The sequence below is a fragment of the Neofelis nebulosa genome, chromosome 1 (assembly GCF_028018385.1).
Source record: "Neofelis nebulosa isolate mNeoNeb1 chromosome 1, mNeoNeb1.pri, whole genome shotgun sequence".
In the NCBI taxonomy this organism is placed as follows: Eukaryota; Metazoa; Chordata; class Mammalia; order Carnivora; family Felidae; genus Neofelis; species Neofelis nebulosa.
In genome coordinates, this window is record NC_080782.1 from 125,607,681 (window position 1) to 125,619,362 (window position 11,682).

At 49.2% G+C, this 11,682-nt stretch overlaps 2 protein-coding genes across 4 annotated transcripts in view; one reads left to right on the forward strand and one right to left on the reverse strand.

Moving 5' to 3' along the window:
* Positions 1-868: 868 nt before the first annotated feature.
* FAM53C (family with sequence similarity 53 member C) lies at positions 869-11,319 on the reverse strand. 2 transcript variants are annotated; one of them, XM_058735428.1, is made up of 5 exons: positions 11,201-11,319; positions 7,602-7,831; positions 7,150-7,207; positions 4,841-5,625; positions 869-3,931 (listed from the first exon to the last, which is right to left on the reverse strand). In XM_058735428.1, exons 2-5 carry the CDS (start codon positions 7,677-7,679, stop codon positions 3,674-3,676), a joined length of 1,179 nt encoding a protein of 392 aa, XP_058591411.1. In that variant the 5' UTR covers positions 7,680-7,831; positions 11,201-11,319; the 3' UTR covers positions 869-3,673. The 2 variants fall into 2 exon arrangements, with proteins under 2 accessions (XP_058591411.1, XP_058591403.1); XM_058735420.1 differs by lacking the exon at positions 11,201-11,319 and adding an exon at positions 10,746-10,876.
* Positions 11,320-11,346: 27 nt separating this feature from the next.
* Positions 11,347-11,682, forward strand: part of CDC25C (cell division cycle 25C) — a 34,498-nt gene continuing 34,162 nt past the window's right edge. The window contains exon 1 of one of the 2 annotated variants that reach the window (XM_058735415.1): positions 11,347-11,522. The gene's annotated coding sequence lies outside the window, so the exon portion shown is untranslated. The remainder of the gene's footprint in view (positions 11,523-11,682) is intronic. The other variant, XM_058735371.1, reaches the window with a different exon arrangement.

An 11,682-nucleotide genomic window follows, 5' to 3' on the forward strand; every position in this document is an offset into this window, starting at 1 on the left:
CTTGCACACTTCATTGGTATTCAATGATGAGTGCCACAAATCTGAAGCAGGAAACTGGGACGGAGGCTAAGCAACTTGACTCTTCTTGCTGCCTGGCAAGTCAGCACCACAACTGGTAAAGAAAGGCTACTCCTTAGGGAGAGAGGCTCCTGCCTGGATCTCTAAGCAACTACATTTTACCCAAACTGCAAGAATGCTAACACAGGGAAAAGGGTGGAATAGAAATGTCTAAAGAGAGTGAGCCACACACCTTCCCTGAGCACATGAACATCCCAAACTAAATCATTATGGAAAATACCAACTTCTGGGGCAAAAGAGAAGCTCTGCTGTTAGGATAATTTTCCAAAAGCATTATTTTTAGAATGGAGTAATTGCCTAGGTCTTTGGAATCTGAATTCTCAAGACTAAAACCTCCATCTCTCCAGGGCATAAGATGTAAAAACTCTTAAAAAAGAAAAAGATTCCTGGTCAAGTCTCTCAAACTGCTTTCTTCCCACTTCCTAAAGACTACAAATCAGTCTAGACAAGTTCCTGACTGGACTATCAAGCATTTCTCAGGGAGCTAGAATGTATTAGTACTTGACTTCAACTTATTGGAAGACTGACCACAGGGTAGAGGAGATAGTTACCACTATCAGGGAAACAAAGACCAATCAGACTGCCAAAAATAACCAAGGCCTTATCACAACCTGGGCCACAGGATATTAATGCTGTGGCTGCAAAAGGCCTAGGACCAGATACTGCCCTCGAGGGGCGATGGCCCAGCCATGTTTTAGAGCAAGGGACTGTTAGAGTTAGATGGCCTTCTCCCTGCTTCCTCCTTGCTTTTCTTTGTGGAGAAGGGAAGAAGACACTGTAGTACACAAGATTGCTTGGGAAAATGAATTATTCTAATAAAACTTTATTTTTTCAAACACAGCCACAGAGGCAGGACCTCATGTTTAACACACACAGACTTATGGATTTTTTTAATATAAAACAAAGTTTACGAAAAAATTTTTTTCCACTTTTTGTATTTGTAATCCCATTAGCACAGGGACTTTGGCAGCAGGTGGGAGTGAAGGGCAGCTGGAGCTGCCACTGGGCAGTCACCGGGCACAGGAGGAGAGCACCAGCCTGGGAGTGGCTTCACTCACACACGCAGGAATACTCACCTACTGGTCAGCCACACCACACACACAACACAGATGCAGATGTCTACCCAGCGTCAACCACAGCCCTGTATAGGTGTGCTCCACTCTGGGTAAGCCCAATATGTGAAAATCCAAATAGTCAAAACAGCTAAAGTAGAGGGAGGTTGCTTGCTTTACAAAAGAAGCAATCACACAGGCTGCTTTTTAATGGTCGGCAGTCCAAATGCATTGCAAAATAGCATTTGGCTTATACAGAACTTTTGGAACAGATCTACTGTGTAAAGCAAAATGAACCACTTCTTGAAAAGGCTTGTCCCAGGGTCATGGGTGCTCGGACTGGGAAGCAAGATGACAGTTTCAACTAATTTAACTTTCCAGATCTTAATGTAATAGAATTCAAATATGATTATCTGTAGACCTTCTCCCCTAAGGATGGCACCCTGGGGCTTTGGGGAAGCCAGGGTAGAGGCAGAATCACTGCCCTCACTTCTTGAGCTTAGGGCTTAGAGACACCACTGGTCTTGCTAGTGGCCTATTGGAAGCTGGCATAGCCAATATGCAGCAGAGAGCCCAGACATAAGGATGCCCCAGGAGGAAAAGAAGCTGGCACCAGGGAAATTATGGCCTAAAGAAGAAGAGGCAAGGGAGGGATGAAACCAAGGATGGGCAACTACTGGGCTCACAGTTTCCCTGGATTCTCCAGAGAGCCTTTCTCAGGCCCCTACAGACTTGGTAGCTCACTGGTAATACATGGTAACTAGCAGGAGAAGGGGAAGAGCCCTGGAAGGGTAGAACCTTTGAGGGCCAGAGCCTCAAGAAGAAATGGCCACCTCCCCTGGAGTGGAGGTGAGAGGGCTGCAGCGTCAGTGATGTTCCTATGTGACATGTGGGAAACCAAGAAAATGACAGGTTCAATCCCATGAGGAAGAAACCATGTGGACTTTGGTCTTCTCCCCTTACCATGAGGAACTGGGTTCTAAGACACCCTGGAAATCCAAGAGAATGCCCTTCCTCCAATAAACAAGAAGGGCAGGTCCAATTCAGTCGTGCAGGGTCTAACCAAAGCCACCGGACAAAGCCTAACAAGCTATTTGGCGGCTGCTTCAGTATATCTTCACTGGTGCCAGCCCTACCAAGGGTCCTACAGTCGTTAAACCCATCCCTGCAGCCACTGGGACCTGCTGCCCTGGCTTAAGTTATGGGCGAGAAACAAAAAAAGGAAATTCAATCCAACAACAACAACAACAACAAATTCCCAGCTGCTTCTCACAGGCTTTGCTTTACACAACCTCAGCCAACCCCTTAGTGAGCCCCAACCTCCCTGAGGTCTCTCAGGTCCAATTAGAGGCAAATAAACATTTCTAGGCAGGAATGGAAGACAAGCAAACTAGTAAATGCTGACATCCCCTTCCTCTTTGTCAAGCAGGTCTGAAAAGAGGTTAGACCTGGATCTAATGACAACAGGTTTCCCTATAGTCTGTTTCCAAAAGATAGTGCTGGAACGAGCTTACCCATGCTTACTGGGGACTGAATGCCACTTCTGCTGCAGGTTGGCCTTAGATGATGAGGGCCAACACAGGGCCTTTCCTCCTTGTTCTTGACCCTCGAAGCTCAGAATGTGAGGGGAAAAAATCCCATCAGTAGAGAGGGAAAGAGAAAAATGGAGCCATCCAACCAAGCCTCAGTTGTCCACAGGTGCTTACATCTACTTAGAGAAAGAGGCAGGTTGTACATAGCCTAGGCAATCTGATAAGAAAAAAAGGCCAGCTCAGAATCAACATAGAGAGCCCTCTCCAGCCCTAATATTAGACCTAACTAGGGAAGGGGACGGGTCTAAGACAAAGACCATTAGCCAAGGTCACAGCACTTAAAAGACCCTGCCATCCCCCAAAAGAGAGTCCTTTGCAGAGCCAACAGTGCTTATGGATTATCAGCTCTGAAACCAAGCTACTTAGAAAAAAGAAAAACTTGGTGCCCTCCTCTTGACTCCTTGAATAAGCCTGCTATCCCGTGCAAACTCAAGATCCTGGGGGTATCATGATGCTCTGCTGTTATGGAGCAACTGCCTTCCTTCCCTAAGGCTACGCAAACACACCTTTCCCCAAGTACGCTCCCACGCACGCGCACACTCTCACACAATTTCTCCAAGGAGGCTGAATGAACCCCCCACCCTGGCCAAATTCTAAGACACAAGTGCCCTTTGAAGCAAAGGGGCTAGTGAAATTCCCCGAGCTGGGGTCAGCAGACCCCTTCCTTCCCTGCCCATTGCTTTTTCGGTGGCAGGGATACTCACACTCAGGGCCGCCATGGGAAGGGTCTGCTCTGGGGCTGTCCCTCCCGCCACCAGCTCCGTTTATCTTGTCCCGGCCAGTCTCTTGGCATGGTTGAGCTTCCTGGAGCGAGAAGATTTCCGGCTGCCCTGAGTCGGAGCCCTCCACTCACCCCCATTCCCAGGCTGGGCCCCTGGCCTTGGGGCCTTGACACTTGTTAGTAGCCATAGAGAATCAGTCTGTGTGGCCCCAGGAAGTAGCCTCTCAGTTTTAGTTCTCCTCAATTAGATTCAAGTCCAGGTCCCCAAAGTCCTGCTGGCACAGTGTCCGCTTTCTCAGTGCCTGCCGCCCCCACCGCACGGCCCCCTCCTCCTCCTCTTCGCTTTCACTGAGCACCTGGGAGGAACCCCCAATGGGGCTGCAGGAAGCAGAGAGGGGTGGGGGGCTACAGGCCATGAACCACGGTGGAGAGATGCTGCTGCCTTCCCGGGCTGTTTCTTGGAGACAGAGACCTCCTGAGTATGGTTTCTGTCAAACAAACAACAAAGTTAAGAATGCAGAAAGATATCAACTCCCACAGAACCCTGGTCCAAGCTATATTTCAAAGTATCCCTCTTGGTTACCCCTACAGGTATGAGTCCTAGGCATGATGTGGGTGAACTCCCTGGTAACATTTAGAAAATTTAGTATGCAGGCACAGTTCTTTGAGCAAAGAGCCCATAGTTTCTGTTGGGTTCAAGATTAAGAGCTCACTTACAAGCTTCATGTGGGCAAGAATCTTATCTGGGTGTCTCACAACAATATTGCAAGTGCCTAGTCACAGCCCAGTACATAGCAGGTATTCAGTAACATTTGCTGACTGGTTGGAGGAATGACTCTGAATAAGTAAATTCTCAAAGGGGTTTGTGACCCAATGGACTAGTAGGAAGAGTGTGAAAAAAGTGGACAAGTGCATATAATAGCTGCACTCACACTGGGAAGTCAAAATTCATTTGCTGAACAGATGAATAAGGCAGCAACCCGTTTTGCTGAAGCCCTCACACACCCAGCGGAAGCACTGATGGAGAGTGGCAAAATCAGTCTAGAGGTCAAGAAAGGGTAGGGCACTGATGATGTGACTTTTGAGGCTTATGCATCCTCAGAAGAGGAGGGAAAGCACCTTTAGCAGAACAATCAGGAATCCCTATTGGAAGATTTACCATGGGTCTGCCCTCAATTTCTCTAGAACCTCCAGGCCCAAGGAGTTACACACGACATGGGACACTGAGTCCTAAAGTAGGTACAGTCCCGGACAACTAGGATGGTGAATCACACTAGCAGAAGCTCAGACAGAAAAGAACCTGTCAGGAGTGCATGGAACTAGGGGACACTTCGAAGTAAAAATGGAACAGAGTCTCCCTCCTCCCAACCAAGTTTCCCTAGTCCTGCTGGTCCCACCTGATTCATCTTGTCAAAGTCTAAAGAAGGCCGCAGCCGCCGGGGGTCCTCCTCATGGCGCCGTTTGACTCCAGCTTTGCGAGCATCCAGATCACAGGGTTGTGAGCGGCTTCGGGGAAGATTGCGGAGGCCTCGAGGTCGCCAGGGCAGCTCTGGGGAGGATGCAGGGGAGCTCCGGGCAGAGGGCAAGAAGCGGCTTGCCTGCGGGCCCAGGCTAGGTGACAAGGAGAAGCGACGCTGGGGTGGGCAAGGTGACAGGGACTCAGCATCACTCTCCCAGGAGACACTCTGGGGGGAGGTGGCACAGGGTCGAGAGGAATCTTGGGCCAGAGCCAGGCTGAAGAAAGGGGGACTGTAGGGTCTGTGGGCCGGGGCACATTGAGAAGAGGCACTGGGAGCTTGGAGGAACCTGAGGCTGGAGACCCGCTTTGGGGGGCTCTGGTGAGGCACCTGCGGCCCACCCCCTCCACCACTGCCCCGGTGCTTGATGGGAGTCCACAGCTTGGAGGGGGCGGGCCGCCACACCGGCTGCCAGCGAGACAGGTCCACGGGCACTGAGAGTGAGCGGCAGTGCCTCTTGGATGGAGGGGCAGGGGGCACAGGAAGCTTCTCTGGATCTGGGGGCTCAGGGCTTAGGAGTTGGGAGAGGGGCTGCTCCTGTGGGGAACTTCCCGGGCTAGGTGGTCTGAGGTGCAGGCTCAAGCCCGAGGGGTGGTAGCTGAGGTTGAGGCTGTCCTGGAACTCAGCACAGGAACAGTGGGGCAGGCCCCTCCAGGAAGCACCTTCTGGAAAGCATTCATAATAAAAATAGTATTAATGATAGCTAATATATTTTTAAGAGCTTACTATATGCCACAAAATATAATGAGCACTTTATGTGAGGTTTCCCCAAACCTCAGGAGGTAGGTACTATTATCCCCATTTCACAGATGAGAGAAGTCCACTAACCTGTCCTAGGTCATGTAGGAATGAAATGATCAAAGGAGGATTCAAATCCAGGTCTGTGTGATGCTAAGGCTAGGTCTCTTACCACTAGACTATACTGCCTCCATTATGAGGAACCACCTAAAATTAAAAATAGTCTCAAATACTGCGTATCACTCCCTCTCAAAGGCACAAACAGTCAAGAGAAAAAAAAGCATGTGTGCCCTGCTCATACTTCACTCCACCTAGCCTTACTCTGCTTCCATACCTACCAGCCCCAGGTTGTAAAAAGCAGGCCCATGCTCTTCTTTAATCTTTCTCCTTCCTACATGTCACCAGCACCCAGACAAGAGTTAGGGCTGCCAAGGATTAAGAGGCAATCGAGCAGGTAAGAGATCATTTTTATTCCTAGAGAGGGCAAACAGAGTGGGGAAGGCCTTTGATGATGGAACCCAGGCTTGGGAAACCCTAAGACTATTCATGTTCCTTTGTTGTCTAGCCACCCACAAAGAAATGCTCCAATTAACACACTGATACCAAAAGATCTAGCTAGAGTGTAGTTAACTAAAAAAATAAAAAGTGCCAAATAATATATATAGTATGCAACCTTTTGCAGGAATAAAAAGTACACATTTATATTTGCTTCTATTTGTATAAAGAAACTCTAGTTGGATAGACAAAGTAATAACACGAGCTGCTTTTGGGGAGGTGGCGGGAGCTAGATGGAGAAGGGAGACTTTTTTCAATATATTTGTTATTCACAAAATTTTTTTTTGAGGGGTGCCCGGATGGCTCAGTTGGTTGAGTGTCCGACTTCGGCTCAGGTCATGACCTCGTGGTTCATGAGTTCAAGCCCCGCGTTGGGCTTTGTGCTGACAACTCAGAGCCTGGAGCCTGCTTCGGATTCTGTGTCTCCCTCTCTCTCTGTTCCTCCCCAGCTCACACTCTGTCTCTCTCAAAAATAAATAAAGATTAAAAAATTTTTTTTTTTTAGTGTGTGTGGGAGAAGGGCAGAGGGAGTAGGAGAGAGAGGATCTTAAGCGAGCTCCAATGAGGGGCACGACCCTGAGATCATGACCTGAGCTGAAATCAAGAGTGGAACACTTAACCGACTGAGCCACCCAAGTGCCCCTTTAAATTTTTTGAATCACATGAATGTATTACCTATTTAAAAAAAAAATCAGATTATAAAAGTCCTGTCAAGGCTAGAATAAGAGCAAACTAAACAAATAACCTCCATGCAGGTGCAGGAAAATGGAGATAAGTGTGAATCTCAGCAGGTGACCCTGGCAAGAAAGTTGTGGAGATAGACTAGCTAGCCCTGGTCACTGGAAACCAATGAAAGAAAGGTGTAGATACACACAGACACACATACGAAGCCTTACCAGACACAAGTTGGAAAGGGTTCCCACAGTTGGAGATGTCTGCATGATCAGGCAGAGGCTAAGAGAGAGAGAGGATATCCATCATGATTCAGGCTCAGGACACATATTTCCAGGAAGCCCTTTACAGCTTACCCCTGTAATTCATGGGCTATAGAGATGTTAGGGACTCCTAAATGTTCTCTTCTTGTTGTCTTCCCAAAGTTAGTGAGTAAAATAATCCACATCTTCCAACATCTCATACCCTTCTCCACCCAAGTTTTGGTGTCCCTTCTCTATCAGTGGAAAAATACCTGCCCCCTTCCTTTTGGGCTGGGTTTTGAGCCTTTAGTAGGCTCTTCCAGTACAAGTACCATGACTCATACGGCACAGGACATGGGTAAAGTAGTAGCAACAAACAGCCTCAGAAAAAAGGGGGAGGGGATGGTAGAGAAGCAGGAAGACTGGTCTTTTACCAGACTGATGCTGAAGCGTGTGCATTTCAGCTCATCCAGAGTCTGCTTCTGTAGCTGCTCAGTGATCAGGGTTATCATGATTCTCCCCAGGATATGACTTGCACACTTTGGAGCAAATGATGGATGTCTTCCCTGTTGTTCTTCCAGACCTCACTCGTGAGCCGTCTTCTGCCACTGCAGCACCATTCTAGCACCATTGGGACTCCCCTCTCCAGTCATGCCTGCTGAGTCTGCCAATTACAGAGGGACCGGCCCCAAGTGATATTAGAGATGTACCTGGCCCAAAGGTGGAAAATGCATGGCACACATACCACAGCATCCCTATGCCAGGCCTCTGGCAGACATCATTAATTGATCACAGCTCTTTCCTGCTAAGCCTAAACACAGCCTCAGAAACATTCTGAACGTGGCACTCCAGTTAACCAGTAAAATGAACTGGAGTTAGCAAGCAAGTTGAAACCTATTTGCCACTCCTAACCTGGTTCATGCTCTGTTCTGTCTACCCAGACTACTGGTACCGCTTAAAAAACAGCTCAAGTGAGAGACAACACCCAAATGGTTACTTCCATCCTGATTACCCCAATATTTTCTTTTATCCTCTAATCAGAAACAGAGAGATACATTTTTCCTAAACCACACAAATAGTAATAGGGAACAGGGTGGAGCACTGGTTGTAGGAATGACTTTTTCCTTTAGACCAATCAGAGTGAACAAGGTTTCATGTTCTCCCTTAGCCTGAATGTATATCGTGTTATATTGTTTTCTAACAGATACTGTATACATTCTCTTACAAAGCTAAGAAGACAGAGAAATGGAACCAGGATTATTCCACTTACATTTCAACTCTATAGATGTTAACAACTGTATGACTTCATTCAACTAAGTTTTTAGCCTGATCTGACTCAAAGACCATGGATACAATTAACTGAGACTCCTTCTCATGGTCAATTTCAGTAGAAGCAAACTAATTCTATTGAAGAACAGGCTTCCAGCCTACACAATTGCCTGAGGGGCCTTGCTCAATGGAGGAGAGGAGGTTAACCTAGTATTTCCATATGGTTCTGCCTATTCCCAGAAATGACCAGCAGGCAGACAGCTCATCAGAGGGTGTATATAGCATTCTCTAGTAGATAAAACAAACATTCAAGAAATCTAAATCTTGCTCCAATTTGCTGTGACAGTTCTGGGAAGTCACTTGACTTTTCTTGGCCTTAGTTAACCTGTATATAAAATGGGCACAATAAATATGTCTTAACCTGTCACAGGTACCATATAACATGAAATACCAAAATGTAAAAAGGATACGATCTAGCCTGTACAAATCAAGACTCCACAAAGACTGCTGTTTCTCAAACCCTCCTGTTTGTTGCTCTACACAGGCTAAGAATGCCACAAGTGATGATATTAAGCTGAAGAAGGCAATTGGGTTTATCTATTTGGCTGGACGCCACCTTTCCTCATCTGCACACCTAGGGAAGCCCAAAACGGCTCTTCTGTGACCTTGGAGGCAGATCACTTTCTACTTTTGCAAAAAAAAAAAGACGGAATCATCTTGACCCCATCCCCACCTCAGAGAGAGGTAGGTAAGGAAAAGCAAAGAAATACATGTGGATGTATGTGGAGTTTTTTTGGAAGAAAGGTCTGGGAGAAGTCAATCATCATTACAAATAACTATCATTTTCACACATAATTATCACCACCCTGAACGAAGTTCCAGCTTCCCGAGAGCTCCCTTCAGCAGCTTCTATGTTCTTGGGGGAAAAGCTAAAGCTTCTTTTCTGCTCTTGGTTTCTTAACTCTGCCCCCAAAAGATCAACTAGAGAGGGAACCTAACTGAAGGCTTTTACCCCACAGATCACAGGCCTCAGACTGACCAGCCATGAAGAGCAGGGAGTGAAGCAAACTCTTTCAAGCTTTTCATGAGGCATTTGGCCAAACAGCAAACTCCCAGCCCTCTCTGGGATCAAGTGAAGAGAGTGATTTTGTGTTTTTCTGCATTTTAATTGTTGGGATGTGGCCACACACGGCGGTAATTGGAACAATGCAACTACCACCACGCAACTGATACTCTCAGCCTGAGTTTCCTAAAACAGGCCAGCCTGAGAGGGGGAACAGAACGGAAGCCATAAGGAATCAAACCAGGACACAAAAGAAGGCAAACCAGCTCCGCGAGGGGCCTCCTCTTTCTCAGGCAGGCATAGAAAAAAAGTGTAAGAAACCCTCTCTTGCCGCCTTCCTTCCCCTTCCATTTTGTTTATCTGAGGGGCAAAGACAGCCCTGAACCTTCACTAAACAAGTTAAAACTTCTCAGCTTAACAACTGGCACAGGGCTCAGCCCTTCACAGAGCAGCAGGCCGCTAGGCCCTCCCCACGACCCCACCAGGCCCAACTCTCAATCCAGGCTTTCCTTCCACCATCAGCCCCCTAACATAAAGACTGGACCCCCATCCCATCTCTTATTGGATGGCAGTAACCCCTGACATTCGGGTTTCAGGGATGCTGAGGTTGTGATGAAAACTGAAGAACCTAGGATCTAGTCAGGCCAAGGGGTAAGAGAGTCACAAATCCCCTGGGGACCTTCCCCCCCACCCCACCCCCAGGTCCCAGGCCCACACCTCTGGGGGAGACTGAAGAAAAACATGAGGAAGGCAGGGAGGTACATGAACATTTAAGTGAGGATCTGACTGTTCCTTCTTCCATATGGCTCTGGCGGGGATAGGGGTGACAAGTGGGGAGCACCCCTCCCCCCACCCCGATGAAGAAGCAAAAGGCTAGGCCCCCCTCCAGTCTTCAACCTCTCCCTCGGTTGCCCTGCCTGTCCCTGCGGGGTGGGGCATGGGGCGTCCGCTGGCCCCTAGGGGGGCACAAGGGCTCGCTCAGGGGGGCTGTCGTTCGCCTCCTCCCATATCAGCTTCCATCACCTGGCCACGGGAAGCGAACTCAGGACGCTGGGGATGAAGAGGGTCTGGGACTTAGCACTCCGCCAACCCCTCCCCCACCGGGTCCCGTGCTCTCCCCGCGGAGGCGTCCAGAGAGGCCGTGCGGCGCTCGCGGACGGGCTGGGGGAAGGGAAAGAGGGAAGGAGGGAGGGACGGCCGAGGTGCCCGCCCCGAGGGCCCAGCGCCACCTGCCCTCGCCACCTACCGCGGCTCCTCCAGCTCCCAGGGCCGCGGCCGGAGCAGCTCTGAGCGCTCCGTTCGCCCCACGGTGCCCTTAAAAGGCGCCGGCGCGAACCAAAGGGCCCCTAAGGAGAGTATGGAGATCGCTCTGGTTCGCGGAATCCTCCTGAATCGCCCACGGAGGCTCGAGCCTTGCGCCGTTTCTCTCCCAAAGTCTATTTTGGAAAGTACTGTCGGGAATGAGACAGGTTCTTTGATTTAGGGATGAAGGTGATTTCCTCACCATCGAGTCACCCCCTCCAAAATACCGCAGAAGGTGGACGGACCCAGTTGGCGGCACATCTCGAAACCCGCGGGGGAGGCCGTGTTGGACGAAGGTAAACAAAGCCATCCCCCTCACCCTCCATTCCAACACTGGCATAAGTACAGCCCTCTACTCGATTTGAGCCGCGTAACCGAATTAGCCGAAGTTCCTCTTACCTGCTCTCCTGTCCCGCCCTCTAGGGCTGCTTCGGAGAAGGAATCCCCCTTCCGCCAGCAGAGGACCCGTCCGCGGCGTGAAGGCTTCTGGGAAATGTAGTCCAAGAGTTGATTAGGGCCTGCTCCGAGTCCCAGGAGCCCCTCTTCAAGCTGCCGGATCGCCTCGAACCTTATAAACCCAGGACTTGCAACGGTTGCGCGGCCGTTCCAAATTGGTTTTGTAATTAGCCCTCACCCAAAACACTTTGTGAAGCTGCGGAGGGCCCAGGGCTGTCCACTACTCTTCCTTCCTCTACGCACCCCCACCCCCGAGCAGGATGAGGTAATGGGGTTGTGATTATGACATCATAGGCGGTTCAGTTGCTTGCGGGGGTGGGTTGGGGGGGAGGGAAGGAGGAGTATGGTGGTTACAGCTGGACCACTTAAGACAAGGAGGGAGGAAACAGGCAGCTGGAGAAAAGATGTTCATGTCCGTATATTTC